General features: G+C 36.4%; 1 protein-coding gene and 1 long non-coding RNA gene across 7 annotated transcripts; both read right to left on the minus strand.

The window, feature by feature from the left end:
• Window positions 1–2591: 2591 nt before the first annotated feature.
• LOC124301970 (uncharacterized) lies at window positions 2592–8879 on the minus strand. Its single transcript, XR_006907599.1, has 4 exons — window positions 6048–8879; window positions 4452–4874; window positions 2844–3415; window positions 2592–2685 (listed from the first exon to the last, which is right to left on the minus strand). It is a non-coding gene; the product is annotated as an uncharacterized LOC124301970 (long non-coding RNA).
• A 3692-nt stretch (window positions 8880–12571) lies between these two features.
• LOC124301938 (DNA N6-methyl adenine demethylase-like) lies at window positions 12572–20379 on the minus strand. Of its 6 annotated transcripts, none has more exons than XM_046757583.1 (8): window positions 20253–20379; window positions 19175–19343; window positions 18248–18532; window positions 18026–18161; window positions 17817–17936; window positions 17576–17679; window positions 15514–15927; window positions 12572–15276 (listed from the first exon to the last, which is right to left on the minus strand). In XM_046757583.1, exons 2-8 carry the CDS (start codon window positions 19175–19177, stop codon window positions 13705–13707), a joined length of 2634 nt encoding a protein of 877 aa, XP_046613539.1. In that variant the 5' UTR covers window positions 19178–19343; window positions 20253–20379; the 3' UTR covers window positions 12572–13704. The 6 variants fall into 6 exon arrangements, with proteins under 6 accessions (XP_046613539.1, XP_046613540.1, XP_046613542.1 ...); XM_046757584.1 differs by lacking the exon at window positions 20253–20379 and adding an exon at window positions 20018–20234; XM_046757586.1 differs by lacking the exon at window positions 20253–20379 and having other exon boundaries at window positions 19144–20006.
• Between the last annotated feature and the right edge of the window lie 68 nt (window positions 20380–20447).

A 20447-nucleotide genomic window follows, 5' to 3' on the forward strand; every position in this document is an offset into this window, starting at 1 on the left:
TTTTCTCAAAAATAAACCGAGTCGAGTCTGTCTGCGAAAAATGCGGATTCGAAGAGTCTTTTCCAAATGACTGGATCCTCGAATACTCGAAAAATATCAGTTCATAAATCATGGGATCGACATCTGGAAAATTACAAGACTTCTTTCTTCGGCTGTAATTTTCGATCCGCTGTTTTCGATAACTTCAAATTACGCGCAATTGCTTTATGTCGCAAAATTACATCGATTATTTTTCGTTAAAGAAAAAAAATAAGATTTGTATGGGCGTAATTTTCGATGAATAGAGAGAAGATTGAGCAGCCATCCTTGTCTCTCTAGCGACGCATGCGCGACATAGACAGAAATGGCTCCGCGACTCTCATTTACGGTGTATGAATAGCTCTGTTCGTTTTAGTTACACTTTACTACACTTTTTACACTTTTCCTGAATCTAGCCAATGGAAGGTGCCCTTTCCTAGAGAAAGTGTAAAAAGTGTAGAAAGTGTAACTAAAACGAACAGAGCTGTGAATGCATGGAGACTACTTGTCCACCAGTCAGCTTACGGGTCTGTAAGACCCATAGGTGGGCCCACGGGTTGGGACCATTGTAACCAATATGGTGGCATGCAGTGTTATCAAGAGAGGAGGGTAATTTTAAGTCAATCATGAAATGAGTGTATCATATTTATAAAAATATGAGCAAAAGTTGCAGTTGAAAACATAAAATATCAAAAATAATAACAAATTATAAAATATATGAAAAATATAAAGTAATATAAAATAAATAGATGTCATAGTAAACCTATGAGGTCGAGGTTCGTAACGTTGACACAACAGAATAATCGGAAAAAGTTTGAACTTTGAGGAGTCGAACCTTTCAAAAACAGTAAACTACACTGCATAATTTTTGAAGTTGGGTAAAACATAGGGTCTCGCTTATTTTGCAATTATAACAATATTTGAGTTCTAAAATTGTGCTTTTTCCGAGTATCCTATTGCATCATCGTTGTGACTTTCAAGCTGCTAGAAATTACGTTTTCATCATCTAGATAATTTTCTCTTTTCACGGCTCTGTTTTAGAACGTCCCGTGGGTCCCGTTTATGAATTTTCGTCCATTGTCGTATTCTCATAGTTATGTAGTATTGCGTGACGTATGATACCATCTCATCCTTGTATTGTTCACAACGAAATGAAAAGCTGTAATTCTGTATCATATCAGACACAGTAGATTCATATACAGATTGATTCTGAGATTCTATGTGATTACAGAAGTAATTCTTGATTGCTGATAGAAGAGAGAACAGAAATATATTGCTATGAATTAAACGACCTCTGGTTTTCATGTTAATCAATTCTGTTTCGCTGAGAGTATCATTTTCTGTAACTGACTGAAAGGCTATCTGACATACTTGATACTTATTTTGATTTCTCAATTTGCGGCACAAAAACCCAGTCACATAATATATTATGCAATTGACAACCGAAGCTGACGCATAATCATGGTCAAACCTAACAACATCTTCGTATTCCCATTCCGTTGTTTGGATAATGGAGTCTAACTTCGTTTTTAATTCTTTCAAGTGTTTTGAAATGTGTGTAGTATCCTTTCTAATAATCATTGGGTAATCTGCTAATGAAACTAAAGGCTTGTGGGTTACTTTTTGCACTATACAATTTCCAAATTTTGGGGGTGCCAACAGTTGATATATTGATATTAATTTATAAAGTTGTAAAAATGAGGGAAGCGTAGGGTAGTCATTAGCAGCTCCTGCTTGCCGGATAATTGCAAAAAATTGCTGCAATATAGATCAGATACCATTTTATAGCTAAAATAGGCTTAACCCAAGGAAATGTAATATCCAATACTACAATATTGATATACTTAGTTTAAATTGTGATACAAATTGGCCCCCCCCCAAGATATAAAATCGGAAGGCACAACAAATATAAAATGTGTAAGATTTTACCTCCAAACGATCTTGACTGATATTAGCAGTCAAGATATATTAAAAATCATATGTATTGAGGAACTGTTCACATAAAGCTATGGTAGATAAAAGGGTTACTCGCAAGCCTTCAGTTGTGCTCCTCATAAGAAATTGATCACGGATAATCTGACTATTTATAAACTTGTGATCCCAGTTATCAAGCCAATTCAAAGCATTTTGAAAGGTCTAGCACAGATTACTCTTAATCCTCATGTTGCATTGTACAACAGATAGGAGAGATAAGCTCGTTCTGGCAACTTATTATTTTCCATAATTCAATGACCTGCATACGTCAAGATCCTTACTACCGTTTCCTTCATTTGGAAAACGTCTGTTCAGTGCATCGAGCATTCCATTCAGTAAAAGTGTAAATTCGATGGTTTTTTGACAATTTACAAATTGTGATGAAATTTTGCGGTGATAAAATTATAAACCTACCGCAACGCTGTTGCTGAAAATATATTAAAAGTATGTTCAAACAAATACGTGTAAGCGTAGTACCAAATACAAGTGATTACCAAACCTTAGGAAATTCTAGTTTTAAAATAAAATATTAACAATCAATACTTGTGCTGCTAATGAGACTCTCATCTTCATGCAGTTCATTGGATTGATATGGTTCTGAGTTACTTTTCAGCACACTCCGAGATTGGCTCGGTTCTTACAATTTTCGTAATATAAGTTTTTATACAGTCATTCAATGAAATTACCATCCATCTGTTGAGAATAAAATTACAAGTTTGTGAATTACTCACTGATCTCCATATGAACGAGATCAGTAGAATTACTGTATATATGACCAGTGAGGTCGAGAACGGGACCGACGAACGTCAAGAAGGATACAACACTTTTCACTAGATATAAAGTAAATTCACCTTCAAAATCTTATTAATCTGTAATCTATTTCGCACACATTTTATCAAATGTGGTGTATTCGAGAATATGTAGATTTTTCTAGGTTCATCCATTGGATTTTCAAAGAAATGGCAGGCATTATCTATGTTTCCTTGAACACCAAACTCTGTCCACATCTTCCGATTAGTTGTCGCACCGTCGCAAATGATACTATCTGCATATTCTCCTGCTTTTTCTAGTTCTGTAATTGCTTTCAAGGCAAACTATGCAAGTATTCTCCGAGATGTAGAACCTTTACAAGGGAATGTGGCTATTGAATGGTGAAACTCCCCCCCCCCCCCCCCCCCCCCCAAGGATGAAGACATAAAAACTAAGGCATAATCTGTCAAGTCATTTGAAATGCCGCTTTCTTGACCTTCTTTTTGTCCATTTCAGAGTCCATCAAATGTCATAGATTTTACATTGATTGAAATGCTTTCCTGTACTTTCATTTCATCAGTCAGAAGAATTTCATGCTGAGCTATTGCTGGTAGATGGAACCGAGGTGCTTATGAATAGTCGTTCGAGATGATAAGGGTAATATGTTGTTGCTCTGCAAAAAAATAAAAGCTTCGTATTCATAACAGCATACACAACAAGAGTCATTCATTGGCAAATGTGTTGCGGTTGGATGTAGGACATTTACCTATCGACCCACAGTCTCGAATAAGTAAAACCTAATAAAGAAATTCGAGCATACACAGATTAAAGTTAACAGAGCAGAGCAGTTTATTACACCGAAAATTATAATACAATGGTCAGCTGAATTATATCACAATCATACATGTGTTCAAAGTGCAATAACAAAAATTTCAATATTCTTTACATTAATATTATGTATGAGCAATCTGGCATGAGAATGTCCTGAGAACTCAATTTCATTCATGTCATTTTTATTAACTTCTTCACTCATAGACAAAGTTGATATAATTGGCAATTACGAAGTATAATGAAACAGCTTGAATAATTATTATGTAGACGATTTTCAATTGACAACCAAATACAGAGTTTTGTCAGTAAAATACGTTATTTATACAAATTGAGTGATTAAAATGTACAAGATCATAGATTTATAAATACATACATAGATTCGGCAGCAAAAGACGGTGACTGAACGAATTGATTTAATAAAATGTACAAGATCATTGATTATTAAAGCACGTTAACGTTCCGAACTTTGGCCTTACGATGTGCCAAATTAGTTCGTATATAATAGGTGACTAATTAATTTATCATTCGGAAGATTAAAAAAGACCTGTTACATTTCTTGAGGCACCATGTACAGTTCATTAACCCTTCGTTGGCCACCAATATTTCAATCACGCCGTTAGTCGCCTAGGTCAAATTTGTCCTAGGCTGATTTTTACCCATTTAGGGGTAAGAAAAATTTTAAAAAATGTAGGTAACTAGTTTGAGGATTCTTTTTGATGTTTCGACAGTTAGAATAATAAAATGTTCAGTGATGCAATAAATAAAAATTAAGAAACAATAGGAAATCGAGTTGAATGACCATTTCAGAGAAAGTGCGAGTGGGCGAATTTGACCTACGTGGCCAACGCAGGGTTAAAATCTATGTACAAAGTACATACCTGAGCGTCAGGAAGATGCAACTTTTCCCAAGTTTTCTTCAAATGTACTCTTCTCAACATGAGCTAATTTGTCACGCAATTTGTTTACTTCTTGTGATATGCCACACAACCTTCGTCTACTTTTTTTGAAAGCCTGAGCTTGAACATGTCTTTTCAAAACTTTCTTTGCTAGCCGAATGCCTCCGCAAAATACTATCAAGAGATGCACACGATTTACAAGTTGAACCAGTTCCAATTGTCAATGTACATGAGTTCTGTCGCCATCTGTTACTCATGTCCTTATAGGCACATCTTGGCTATACGTTTCTGTACTGCATGGCTAGAGGGTCCTCCGTTGCACACTGCTGACTTATTGATTTGGGCAATATCTTCTCATTGTTGGATGGTATTGCAATCAACAGACATCACAGTATGTGCAAACTTCTTAAAAATAAATACTTGAATATCTAATTGTTCGTTCATTGTGATCTGAAATTAGAAATAAAACTCATGCTCCCGTGAATGAGATGTTCATACTTGGGACTTTTTACATTAAATAAAGTTATTTATAAATAGCTTGAAAACATAAAGATTATGTAAAGTCACATAATTTATGTGAGTTTCCAATCCATTGAAAAAGTGAGTCCGTTTACTGGAAAATGTTTCTCATACTATCATGAACAAGTGTTCCACATTTTTCTTTAGAAGAAACATATATATTAATTTGCAATTGCTTTCGAATGAGTTCAGTTGAAACTCAGTCTGACACATACCTGTTTCATGAATCATGGGAGCTTGGATGGTACCTGTAGACGATTGTCCTTATTTAGCGAACACTATTACTTTAGGTAACTTCTGGATACTTCTACTCCACCCTGAATGAGGAAGTTGCGGAGTGACTGCTCCCTCGTAAAGCATGTTAAATAAACTAATTTGTAGCGTAGGGGCTCTTACTTCATTGGTAATATCTCCTTCGGCAGAAGAAATAAGGAACCGTTCCATTAATATTAGTAGTGGAGTAAATGTTTCAGAAGAAACAGATGGATACTATTTCAGATTTGTACTCTTTTTGACAACCATTCACAAATAACATTATAACCATTGATTGGCGAAATAATTTTTGTTTACTGAATCGACTAATGGATTTACCTGCAAGAGTTGAGGTACAAGAAACTTCCGTGTCAATGAAATCTGTTTCAGCCATTACAACCATATTATCGAGGTCATTCATATTATGTTGCTGGGTAGCGCAGTTTCAGGTGTGTGGTGAATTTTCAAACGGTCGTCATTCTTACTAAGGAGCAATGAGTCAGCTGGGTTATTTGTTATATCAAATAAAAGCACTCCAATTTCAGCTGCGTGAGCAACTTGTAAAGAACTGTCACATCTTTCAAAGAGCGATGGGACAGTGCCTTTTACAGGACGAACCTTCTGATATTTTCTCTATCATGAAATATTGAGATAGAGTGTTATGCAGTTGAAAATATTTATGTGATTGTAAAACCATTCATTACACACGCTTTAGAATAAATAATTTTGCCAACGTTTGCAATACGAAGCTCTTCATATTGCAGAGAGAAATAATATATGTATCACTTGTATGACTTAGCTACTTACTTGGAACAACACCTTCCCAGATTGATCGCGGATAGTGACTTGATCCTGTATTTGATCAGGGTTGAAATGTTTTTGACAAATATATTGAGTCTTTTTTAAAACTATCCCAGTAAGAGCAATTGCATCTCTCCATTTATTGTACAGATCAATTGCTTTGGGAACAGTGAAAAAGCTATATCTTCCCCACATTCGTCTTGTGCACATCGATGACAAACACAACAACTCCTGCCAATATTTAAATAATGTTTCTTTTTATACTTTATAGATATTATATGGTTCATTTGTTTCGAACTTATTCTTATACCGTGGTTCCAACCAATCGAATCATGTCATTTAGATCAACGTTGACCATCTAGGGGCGCTGTAAGTGCTCGTGACGTCCGGAATGTAAAAATGTAAGCCAGTTCAGCGGCGCCTAAGGGGATATTGATGTCTGGAGAGTTGTTTTGGAGGTGATTTTTAGGATGGAATGGATTTCAAATTGTTTGAGTTTGCGTTCTGAAGTTTTGTACACCTATTTATCGATCTTTCAAGAATATATAGAAATAAAACAAACGAACGTTGTATGAATCTGGTAAAAACCAAACATATTCTTAATTTGTATGACTGTGTATGGTTGGTACCAGATTCAGCAAACGAAAATAAAAATTTTATAACAGGGCTAAACTTTGATTATCAATTTTTCCCATTTCTGACCATTCTAGGAGTTGTATAAAAAACAGAAATATTATTTAGAATCATTTCTGCTACCAACGTGGAAAACAGTCTAAAAAAATCTAAGCTCAATTGGCCAATGTGTTATCGAGATATCGTGGCTGCCGATCTGAAAAGCATAGGTTCGATAAAAACGCGGTTTAAGTTTTTATACCATTCAATAAGGTTTGAATGAAATTATTCATACTCACTGGTTAGTCAGCCAATCCAAGTCCATAAATGGCTTTTTTTGTGGCTCAATGAAGAACGATACAATGTTGCTATCTGCGGTGACAGAATAATAGGGACGCTCCGAGCGTACTCCCTTACATTTTTCTAATGCTCGGCTAGTTTTGAAATTAATCGTAAGATTATAAGTTTTAAATATATGTTTCTCGGGATTTTATTACTCTGAAAAGGGTCAAACAAATTGATTCTGAGACGAAGGATTTTTTGCATAAAAATAGAGTAAGGCTAACCCCTTTGGATTTTTGTTGAAAATTTGTGCGACTTTAAAAATTGCTGGAAACAATTATTTGATGCACATCTACAGAATTTTGCGAGAAACCGATTGCGTGCAGTCCAAATTTGCTACGGATAACGGATCAAGAGTTACAGCCAAAAAGCAAAAGACTTCCTTTCGTAATTTTTTTGTTGCTGGCCCTTTGCAACTAGTCTAGAAATGGTGGTACGAATAGATTCTGAGATAAAAAGTTTTTCGCTCGAAAAATCTTGAAAAAGGAGGCTGAAGACCCCTTTGAATTTACGTCGTAAAATTTTGAGATTTTCAACAACTCTAAATCAATTTACTTAGATCCTACGTGACTCAATGAAATGTTTTCATTACATGATATCCGAAACATAACTTTAGCAAAGTAATATAATATCAAAGAGGACAAGAATCCCTATAATCATGTGCGTTTCCCGCTTAAAATTGTCGCCTGAACGAGTGCACGCGATAGAAGAGCTTTTTCACAAAACGGGATAATGTTGATAAGAGACATATAAATTACTTTTCTAAATGTTTATTTTTACCATACGCAATGCAGTTTTACAATGTCTTTTACGTGTGTTGTTCGCCGAGTTTTTATCGCCTGCTACAGTTCATTATGCGTATGGATATGTGTATTGTGCACACTATTTCATGCATATAATTCTAGTATCGACTGTTCATTTTATTTTCATGTTCTTCTCTTTTCATACATAATATATAAATATGATCATGTATGGTAACATATATACATACGCATATGCATATAGTCGCGGTCTATTTTAGGCATTGTATGCATATAATTTATATTGTATTCGTGTATCACTTCACAATGGTTGGTTTCTCATTCTGATATCTAATAGAATATGTGTATAATATATGTAAGTGTATTATACATGCGTAGTGATGCATTCTAAATGTCATTTTCTTCTCTTTTCATGAATCATTGTATATAATTTAATTTGTTTTATGTCATTACATTAATTTCTTCTTATAAACACAAGGCATTTTAAAGAGGAGATATCTATAGCATTACTACTATCATTTCTAGAAAATATCATCCATGGAATAACGACGAACAATAAATAGGACTGCTTTAAGAAGAAGCTACTCTCATAGAGAATCCTCGTCATATCATAGAGGACTGTAATCCAACAATTTCTCCAACCTTAGTTAATTAGGCCATTTTTTTTTATAGATAATCTTTCAACCAGAATCCGTAATTACGGTCATCTAAGAAACCTATTAAGCCGTCAGTATTTAGAAAAGTAAGGTGATGTACCTCAGTAATTTTACGAATTCGTCATACGAGATGTCAAAGAAAATCACTGATGATTTGTTAACCAGGGAATGGAAGCAGAGAACAGATATCTGTTAGTATTCCTGAATGTCATTGTGATCCATTCACAGTGTATTCGCAAAATAGTCAACGATGGTCTTCAAAATGCCTTGCATTAATATGTATGTGGACGCGCGCATGCGTGTGTAGCTTATGGTATATATACGTTTTTTATTCATTATTATATTGTATATTATATTATTTTGTTTTACCGTCGCTACGCTACAATATATAATGTATATGTAGTACTACATTTTTATCTTATATATAATATGTATACCATGACGCGTATTTATATTTGTGTATTTGTGTTATATGTATGTATATTTATGTGTGTATTTTCTCTATGTATATACACACACATATACATACTCTATTTTCTCTCAACTGGGCCGGTATTTAAAATTCAACTTCAAACCTGACAGCGAAAAATGCCATTTAGCAGTTGGGCCAGAACATTTTGTTTGCAAGGTTGAGTTCTAAATGAGATGGCCTCTGCGTTCTATGAAATCATATTTAGGACCACGTTGTGCTGCTTTCATGTCTAATTAGTCTTTCTGCATGATTTTAAAAAGGGTGGAAATAATAAACAAGTTATTAAAATTGTTGAAAAAGACAGTATTGAATGCACGATCAAGCGATTCATCAATATGCACATGTGGTTTTCCACGTCAAATCAGCAGACTACATCCTTCACCCCCTACGTTTTCGATCATTACTTAGTATAATGTTGTTAACAAACCAAACGGGTTTTCGATTTTTTTTTCAGATTTTTTTCGACCACCAGTGAAATTTGAAAAAGTAAAACCAATTCTGAAAATGTGATTTTTAAAAATCTCAAAAACTTCACACTGTTTCTATGATTTCAAATCTGATTTTTAAGCAGCACACGGTAATGAAACATATAATCTCATCTCAATATTTAATATTTTTTCGGAAGTTATTAGTTTGTCAATGCAGGAATTGTAGTTTTTATTTTTTGATCGGTCATAATTTTCTCAAATATTGATGGATTTGAATTTATGTGAAATTTAGAGAACTAACAGGAGGTCTGAGTACAGTTAAAGTATTTAAATTTTTTTCGCAAGTTATCTGATCAACAAAATAAAAACTCCGATTCCGACATGGAAAAATGAAACACTTGCGAAGAAAATAGTATATATATTTCGATCCCATTATCTAGTAGGGCCTAAAAATCATATTTTGAATCATAGAATCAATGTAAATTTTTTCAGATTTTTAAAAATGGCGTTTTCGGAATTGGTTTTTCGGTCTTTCTTAAATTTCACTGTTGATTAAAAGAATATGAAAAAATGCCGAGACCCTTTTGGTTCAGTAACTAAAACATACTAAAAAACGATTAAAATCGAAGGGGTTGAAGGACATGAGCTGTTGATTTGATACGGAATGCCCAATACACATATGTAAATCTGTATATCTGAATATCACTAATAAATCTTAACATATATGTATTTCAATATTGCTGTGTATGTTTTGTTTCTTGTGTGTATCATAGATAGAAATAGGTGTCGAAATGAGCTGCTGTTTGTTTAGCGTCATGCTAGCATGACTCGGTGAAGAAATGTATAATATATAATAATAATTTATAGGGTTAAACTTACAATATTTTATACCTTTATACGCATATATATGTATACATAGTTTTCTCATTTCACTCATTCTTCCTCTTTACTTCTTTCTCTTCGTTTTGTTTCTCATATTCTACTCTGCTTTATATTTCCATCATAGTCACCTTAGTATCGTATGGTGCCAAATTGCCAACGCAAAAATTTCCTGCCTTTTCTTATTTTTTGTTTTCTCATTTTAAATTTATACATCCAAAAATTCGCTGGGCTTTTATTACCAGGCTGTCACAGCAGCCTATAAAATAATAAATAAATAGAGGAACAACAATATTCAAACATTTTTTTCTCTTTTTTCTTTCTCTCTTTCCTTCTCTCATCTATAACAACATTATTAGAGTCTCTTCGGAACGTAACTCAACAAATGTATAACAATACAACCACGAAAACAAATAGAAGGCACTCTTATTTTTAACAAATTATTAATTTCTTCATAACGACCTAACGACTTTTAGGCCTTCGACACGTTGCATTATGATCGATCGTTTGTCGCGTTGTCAGTGCTATTTTTTTCATTGTTTTCATCCCCCCCGCCCGGTTTTCCTTATCTTATAAACGCTTGAATCTAGACATCAAGTAGATCGATCGATCGACTCATTTGTTACCTTACTATATAATATTTTATGTTACTAGTTATTTATCTCAATATCTTCTTCATAAACAGAGAGTAACAGTTAATACGCGACAATAGTAGATAATAACAAATTTCTCAACACAGTTTGAAGAAATTCATTCTCATAACCGTCAGAGATTAGGAGTAGAATATCATTCAACTTCTCTTTATAATATCATTATAATAATTTAATTATTGTTATTTGCTTGGAAGCTCACAGCCGACACATTTTTTTTATGGTTTTTTTTTTTTTTCATGTTTTTTTTTCCCCTTAGGTAATTTTATTATTCATTTATATGTTTTTGTTTATCTATTTTCAAATTATTATTCCTTTTTTCCCCTTGTCTTTCATTTCTATATTTCATTGTATAATTTAGTCACTCGGAATTAAGAGATGATGCGTAGTACGTTTATTTATTATTTTTTTTCTATCATCCCTTGCGGCTTATTTATCATCATCATCTTCATTATCATCATTAACGCTGTAACCGTCAAAAATTGTTTTAAAATATTATTAATATTCATACGATAATGAGTCATGTTTGCTTGGATGTGAGGCGACAGATGTGCTACAAGGCCTGGGATAGGGTTGAAAATAATAATAAGAATTCCAGCTAGAACGCAAGTAAAGCTTTAATTCTCTTCATGATGGAAAAAGAAAAATATGTGGCAGTGCCTTGAGCAACCGTTATACGAATACTAACTCCATCATGTGTGTCCTGTTGTTAATTATCTGTCCATGTTTGTGTATAATGTATGTATGCGTGTAATAATGACAGTTGTATTATTATTATTATTATTATTATTATCATCATCATCATTATTATTATCGTTACTTCATTAATTAATATCTTTATTATACTTTTATTTATTATCGCTTTTTTCCCCTCTCAATGCTTTTTCTGTATCCTTCTTTATATTTTTTTTCTTTCTTTCTAAGGTATCTCTATTTAATTTTCTTATTGTTATCGTTACAATCTTTTTTTTCTTCTTTTTTTTTGAACACATGACCGATCGCTCGTTTTGTACGATTACAAATATTACTTACTTAGTTCATACTACCGTTCTTCGTTTTATCTGTCTGCTACAACTAGTCTAGCCTTGCTCGTGAGATTCGGAATTGCTGATTTGTTTTTAAAGATGTCTTTCGTTTTTTTACATTCTTCTTCGTCTTTTTTTCGAGCCTATCATGCATGCTTCGATTTATTAGATACTACACGACACTGTGGTATTCCAACTAATATTTACTTTTAGGTAAGTAAATGTATGTATGTATGAGTGTATGTATGTACGTACAGAGACATGTATATAGGGTTTAACATAATAAGGGCGATTCATTCCATTAGTACAATACGCAAACAATACGGCTATTGATGACATGGAGACATGAGGAAAAACTATTCGACGTTTCTTTCGGTCTACTTCGTGTTGAAGAATTTGTTTATAACATTGAACAAATCAATCACCTCGATTGCCTGTTCGCGCGCGCACACATGCACAAAATATATGTGGGAGTGTGTGTGCATAATGGATCTTTTCATAGTAATTATTACATGTAAAAACATTTCCTTTATTGTTTGCAGGTGATTCATAAGTATGTTATATGTATGTATGTATGTAATATTTATACCTATTCGTATTTTCGTATAATATGTAATAATATGCTATCTAATATATATATATATATATATATATATATATATATATATATATATATATCTATATACACATGCATACGTACACATATACAAATGTATATATATTATCTCGTGTATATCGTATATATGTATAATATATCGCATCTCCGAATATCGCATTTTAAATATTAATATATTAAATTATCATTACTCATTTTATTATTGTATCTTATACATCTAGGGCCTTTATAACATCGATTTGTCTCTCTTCTTATGCATATGTATATACTTCTATGTATCATTTTACTAGCTTTGTTTACTTTTCTGCCAACGGTTCGTTATTACTAATTTTTCGTAATTATAAATATTTAACAACTTATGCTGAGTGGGAGCTGCTTAATATGTGTGTGTGTGTATGTGTGTATATATATATATATATACACGTATGTATGTATGATACATACATTCATATACATGTATATGTATATCGTTGCAAGGAATCATTAAAAATAAATTTGGAAGTTCGTTGTATCACACTCGTGCTTTCCTGTAAGGAGTGTGCAAGTAGACCGTTGAGGGAATAACGAACATATCTATACGATACATCAGGAGCATTCCAATTTTTCTTCAAATTTCAATCATCAATAGGTAACATGTGGCACTTAAGATAAATATGCCAACGAAATCATATTTGCAAAAAATAACATGAACCGCTTCTAAGTTTAAGAAAAATCCAAACCCCCTGAATCTTTTCTGCAACGGTCAAAGATATGAGATTACGAAGAAAAAAAAAAAAAAATAAATAAATGGAAGTACGTTTCACGCATGCGTCTTCGTTTCTTTTAAACCACAAAGTTCGTCATCAGCTTTTGAGAATGGTGAATGATTTAAACACACAGATTACAGCATTTATGTGTGTGTGTGTATATATGTATATATATATACCTCTTTTATAGTTTTTATTAAATATATCTCATTAGCGTATTATTATCGTTATTATCGGTCTAATTATTGATGTTATTATTATTCTTTTGTTAATTAATATATATATTTATTTCTTTTTTGTCTTTAACCAGCTGAATTTTTATATAATTATTATATCTAAATAACTAACTGTCTAACTAACTAGCTGGCTAGCTTACTTAATTCACTTACTTTACTTAGTCGGTTAATTACTTGCTTTTCGTTAAACACTATTGTACCACTGGTACAGTCGAGGGGCAGATCTGAGTCAGAGAAGGGCTAAAGGCTCAATGCCTGCAGCTGATGAGTGCAATCGCTGATTTGGTTTTGATCACCGCCCGAAAGCCCTCCGGTGTGAGCGTTCCTCGGGGTACCCGGCGGGGTAATCGGAATGCGACCGACACCAGGCGGCGCATCACCAGCTCCCCCCAAGCTATCATCACCAGATTTACTGCCAGACTGCATCATGCCGTTAGGCTTATACTTGTGCTGCCGCAACATCGAACTCTGCGCCGGAGCAGCTGAATATTTTTCCGAAGGCTTTCTCCCTGCTGGCAGAGGCGGTGCAACTGTGTACCGCCGCTGCGCCGGTGGTTGTTGTTGTTGTTGTTGTTGTTGTTGTTGTTGTTGTTGTTGTTGTTGTTGCTGTTGCTGCTGGTGTCCAGGCGTATTGCTCACCGGCATGGCCGTCTGGTAACGGTTTTGGGCCGGAGCGTAGAACTGGACCTGAGGAACGGGAGGCGAGAGGTTTGGGAGAGGACGAGTCATGGGTGAATAAGGTGCGGGTGGCGGACTGGACGACTTTTCGGAAACGACCATTGTGCTCGAGGTCGTTGTAGTTTCTGCGGCGATATCAACGTTTTGCGAATCTGATTGCGCACCGTACTTTTCCCCACTTTGACTGTTGCCACAGTTGTTATTGTCCAAGCTCACCCGTTTGACCGTGCCGCTACTTCGACCCGCGGCGGCGTGATTTTTATGCGAATAATTTCTCGAGGACCTCGAATTGTTGCCGCCGCCCTCGAAATACTGATCTGTATTGTATTTCTGATGACTGACTGTCAACTTTTGAGATCCCGGATAATTCAGACCATTCAAAACCACACCCGTCGTCGGGCCGAACGCCAATGACTTGAAGGACCCGTATCCCGACCTTTGACCTGAGAAGTAAGCCGCTTGACCAGCGTTGGCGCACAACGATCGCTTGGCGAGTTGATGTTGAGGGGGAAAATGAGTCGTCGACAAAACGTTGCTTGTAAATTTGTGAAAGTCCGACGCGCTCGCGTACTTCTGACCCTGTGTCGACGAACCGTGAGGCTTACCGTGATTGTGAACACCGGAGGATGAGGAGATTAACGCGATGCTCAAATTTTGTGACTTGACGTTATAGCTGCCCTGCGCGCCGGCTACGATTGCTTTCGAATAGTCGCGCTGATGCGCTACGATGCTTTGCAATTTTGGATTAACTGTCGACTGAAGGGAGGGATGATGGTGGTGGTGGTGGTGGTGATGATGGGATGACGCAGACGTCGGCGTCGGCAGAAGGCTAGGACCTCCCGACAAAGACGGATGATATTGAGACGACGGATGGGTGTGAGGAATGTAGACGGCTGGATGATAGACAATCGTTCTACAGTGCATCTGAGCTACGCTACCGGCATCTCCCACGTCTGCGTTATCGCTTAAGCATGTCTGCGAACCATGTAAATTGGTGGTATGAATCGCAACTGGATGGTGATAGCTTTCTGGGTATCTATTGGTAATCGGGAATTTAATGGGTACCAAAGGAACCAGCGGTTTCGCTGAACCAGATGTATCACCGTGCTGCGGCTGTTCAGAGTTCAGAGAATCCTAAGTTTTTATTCAATTTTTTCGTTAACTCTCATCAATTCTGTTCTCATCGATACAATTCATTTAGCGCTATAGAAAGGAGCTCTCATTTCATTTGTCAACAAGATCCGACATGCTCGAAGAAACTGTCCAATGATCAAGGAATAGAAAAGTATATAGACAAGGAAATGACGTGTGAGGCAATTCTTAAAACACTCCCTTGTTCAATCTGCTGTAAATCTTGAACGGTTATCTTACCTCCTGCGACTGTGCCTGGGTGTCGTTTGATTGTTGAGGCTGGCATGAACCGTCTGTCGCGTATAACAGTAGCTGCTGGTCAGTGAGGCCTATTGAAGCGTGTGACGGGGGCGGCGGTGGAGGTCCAGCCGTGTACGAGTAGTACACGGGATCGACCTGCGGCTGCGGAGGGCCAGTGGGTACCTGGGGATGATGATGAGGTGGTGGGGCTGCTTGCGTGTAAAAATGGTGCGGCTGCGGTGGGGCTGGAAGAGACGTGAGAGCGGGTGGAGGGCCAGCCGGCGGACTGGTCGCTCCGTTTGTAACGCCCCCAGAACCCGTTCCTCCACCGTTAGTAATGCTCTGAGAGCTGCTAGCCGTATACAAGTACTGAGGCGTGCCGGCCGCCGTTGCCCCTGTGTAATATGGCTCGTACTGTAATTATAAACGAATCTATTTCTCAGGGGAACATAAGGGAAGTACTTGGTGAATATATACAAGCATCACAAGGATCGTTACGAACCTTCAACGAGTTCTGTAAATAACATTGAACACTTTTTTGAAACACATTGAAATTTTTCAACTTCGAAGCGACCCCGATTTACTTGTTTATATATCCCATTATTTAATCTATCAAGTTTGTGAGACGATCAATTTGAAAGAAAGAAATCAAACTGTCGTTCTCTTTGGCCACATGCAACGCGAGATAAGGTAGCAGTGTATAATGACGAATAATATATTGAAATAATAACAAATAACGTATTGTAATGGTAGCTAATATGCATCAGTTTGCAAGATTGATCTAATTGGTTTCATTCCATTTCTTCCCCCCCCCCCCTTTTTTACAGCATTTAAATTTTGCTTGATCGTTAACTGAATGAGAAGCATACAAAAAATTGAATCAAGGCAGTTAAGATGATGTATGATAGTGCATGAAATATTTATGACGAAATATAGGAAATCGTAGCTCGAAATTTCTAAGACTTGTTATTTGACAATACGATGGATCAGGAAACCTATTTTACAATGGAGAAACATGAACGATCCGTTTTTGTGAAATAATTAATACGAAGATGAGGCTAAGGTGTTCTTAGGAGCGATTAAAAGGATCAAGTAGGTGGAATGAGGAGATATTAAAGTGAGAGTATAAAACGATACGTAATGAGCAAAAAAATAAAAATTATGTTTTTGATAGTTTCAAGATGAAGAAGTGTTACCAAGAGTTCAGGTGTTAAGAGTAATGTGGTAAACACTGAAATATTGCATTTCGAAGATGATTCACAAATAAAAGAAAAAAAGTAAATACAACCTATCGATGCAAACACATATACAAACACGAGAAACCAAGACATCTAGATGCAAAGAAAGGGATAGAATTTGCGAAATAAACATATACACACAAAGTGATGCAGCGAGAGTAACACAGTGATGACACACATAAAACAAAGGTGGTAAAGCCATGTTATTTTAAAAAAAAAAATCAATTAAGCAGGACATGCTAAATAGAAATACGTGCAATGCTGCACCCTGTGTCGGAATGGATTCAGTAATGAAAGTGCTTAGAGATTGCAATGCATGCTTGACACGTAGCATAGACCATATACCTTCAGACCTCAATACTGTATAGCGTCGAGAAGGACGTAAGTGGGCAGTTGCTGAGGGTTGGGTAGAAACGCTGGTGGGATGCCTTCGCCCATCAGACCGTTTGTCTGTCAACCGTAACCGATATACCATACATATATATGCATATGTATATATATATATATATATGTATATATGTATATATATACATATTGAGTGTAGGGCTGACGAAAGTAGAGAAAAAGATGTTTGTGTATCCAAATGTACTTTTTTCTTCTTCTTTCAATCTTCCGAGAGAGAAAGAGAGAGGGAGAGAAAGAGAGAGAGATAGGAATGGTAATAAAGTACAATCTTCAAAAGAGCCAATGTGCAGCTGAAATATTTTTGATGTTTTTTGTTCTTTTGTTTCTATAGTTTTATCGAGTCAGGTACCCAAGTACAGATTTTCATTTGTTGTCAGAAAGTAGAAAATTTTTTATTATTTGATGGAAAACTGGCTTACCGACATCGGCGTGTATTGGTACTGCTGCGGGACGTACAAAGAAGGTGCTGGGCACGGATACATAACCGGAGCGAATGTTTGGTGTCCAGCAGTTGCTTGCGGTCCTGACGAATGAAACAAGTGATTGGGTTCTAATTTAACTTTCGTCTGGAATATTCTTGATTTGTAAACTTCGAGATGCAGCCAAAGAACATGAAACTATTTTCACACTGGTCTGGTTTGGCAAGTTACGAACACTTACCAAATACACTGGTAGCTTGATATATGGTTGCAGGATCGGCGGGAGGTGCTACCGGAGTTGTAGGGGCTGGAGCTCCGGCATTGTAGAAAGTCATGCCGTTTTGGTACGTTAGACCCATGCCTGAAAATAAAAACGTTTCCAGGAAAGCCGAATCAACAAAAATATCTCCCAAGAGATTCAACATATGTGGAGCTGGCGATTCGACTTACCATTTGTGTAGTAATAGGTGTTTGTGGGTACTGTAGGGGGAGAACCGGAACTACTGTCGTAAGATCGATTGAAAGGCTGTTTCTTTATTGCGGGAGCAATGTTGAGCTTTCTTTCCCTCAGCACGATGCATTCCGACTGTAAAAACGGACGGATTTATGCACGTGACATTGGGAAAGAAAAAAAATTCACAATCGAAATATGCTCTATTGGTGTGAATCTACCTCCTGTTGAAGTCGTTTAGCTTCCTCCTCCGTTTCAAAGGTGACAAAACCGTATCCCTTGGAGACACCGGCTCTGTCCGAAATTATTTTCGTTTCCTTGACATTGCCGTAGGTGGAGAATAACTGGGCAAGTTCTGCCTCACTTGTGCTCGCCGAGATACCACCAACGAAAATTCGGTTTGGGACTAATGTGCCGTACTTAGGTGCTGCCATTGCAAGACTTGCTGCAGATGCAGGGCTGGAGGCTGGACTAGACCCCTCTGTACCTCCAGTCGATGCTGAACTCTGAATAAAAACGAAGAAAATGGAATAAGGAAATTAAGTGATGTCATTGAAGCCGTCGAAAATACAAACAAGATTAATGATCCGATTTGAAATTATGTCTTGCCTTTATCTGACGCAATATGTTCATCCCTTAATGTTCAATTGACGACGCTGCAGAGGGGGAAAAGAAATCAGCCAAACAATAATTACCGAGTGAATGTCAATAGTCTGCAGCTGTATCAGAATTTCGTTATTTGACTTGCGATAATATTGTTACCTCAAAGAAGCTGACGCTAGCCAAAGTAAATGGATACCAAGTGATTGTAAAAATACACAATACCCACACATTGCACATAGATATATCTGTATAAAAGAAATATTGACACAATCGCGGTAGCACGAGTTTGTTTTCCTTTTTTTCTAAGGGCATAAATTTGATGATACGGCACAGAAAAGAAATGAGGACGATAAAGAAACATTCGATTATTCTGGCAATCGGTTGTGAAGAAATGTGAAGAAAAAAAAGAAAATAATACAAGCACACATCATAAGCCAGTCAATCGATGGAAAATAGGTGAGATTTAGGTTCCGGTGATGGAACAAGACTTTTCAACGTCAAATAATAAAAATACCCGAAAGAAAATGTTGAAAAACTCGTCTCACCATCTTCCCGAGGATTCGGCAGTGTTTGTGTTGATAGACAGAAGTCCGAGATTATCAGGAGGTCCCCTGGCTTCGCGGGACGTCACCTGGGCGCCCAGGGACTGCCAAGGACCGCTAGGATTTCAAAAGGACTCCCAGCCTCTGGCGAAGCTCCTGTTCTTCGCAGAACCTCCAAACACCACACAGAACCACTTTTACAAGATGGCGACCCGCGCGCCCACTTTTGATCAATTTGAATCAAATGCGCAAAACAATATAAGCGGTGAGATACTAAATCTTGTGAAATATTCGGAAACTTGAACCGCTCTGTTGCACGATTTAAACTCAATTCATTCTCATACCGTCGTTAAATATTCAGATCGAATAATTTGGCATAATGTCTTGATTATTATTTTTCTTAGATATCCTTTTTTCTCTTCGATTTGTTTTCGTGTCAGCCTTTACTCCACTCGCCTGCGCGAATGTGTATAATCGTCGATGCGTGCGTAAGTTATGTATATGTATGTCGTACGAATGTACACGCGCACATGCCAATTTAAGAAAAATTACGTCGACTGTAGAGCACGCGAGTGTACAGATGAGAAAGTTAATCAGTCGAATTCGACGTAAGATCATTACACGCTAGTAATTGCTACCGAAATACTTTCATGTACGAAGTTATAAAATCTACGAGTAGAAGAAAACAAAATATAGGTAGTGTCATTGATGAAATTTCGAAAATTCAACATGGCAACAGCTCCGCTAGATCCTACGCTCTTGTTCTAATTTGTAAATAAATTTTTTCGATTGCCTGACATAACACAATGACGACACAGAGGATGCTTGAAATAAGCGTATACTGACCAATTATCAGGATACAAGTTAACGGCCGTGCCTATACGATCAGTAGAATGACGCGTTACGTACGATCGATCTCCGCACAATACAACCATTATTGTATTAAGGTTATGGAGCGCTTGGTAATGAGATTATATCGAGTGGCTATGCAGAGTTGGCTGTCATCGCGGAGGGAAAAAATGGAAATAATCGTATCGTTAGTTTTCTCGAAATAAACAATTACATAATACGAAACAAATACCTGTTTGTCAGCATTTAAATTTTCTCGCCACTATCCCACGGTCAAATAGTTAGGAATTACGCGCGTTTCGAAATTTTTCTTAATCATGGATCGTGCAGCGCTAGGGATGTGAATCGCGACGAAACTGTGGTTCTAAAAGGATCCGTTCGCGCTTAAGTAGCAGTAGCACTGTCTAACTAGACTAAAACCGGAAGT

Source organism: Neodiprion virginianus, chromosome 4 (assembly GCF_021901495.1).
Source record: "Neodiprion virginianus isolate iyNeoVirg1 chromosome 4, iyNeoVirg1.1, whole genome shotgun sequence".
NCBI lineage: Eukaryota > Metazoa > Arthropoda > Insecta > Hymenoptera > Diprionidae > Neodiprion > Neodiprion virginianus.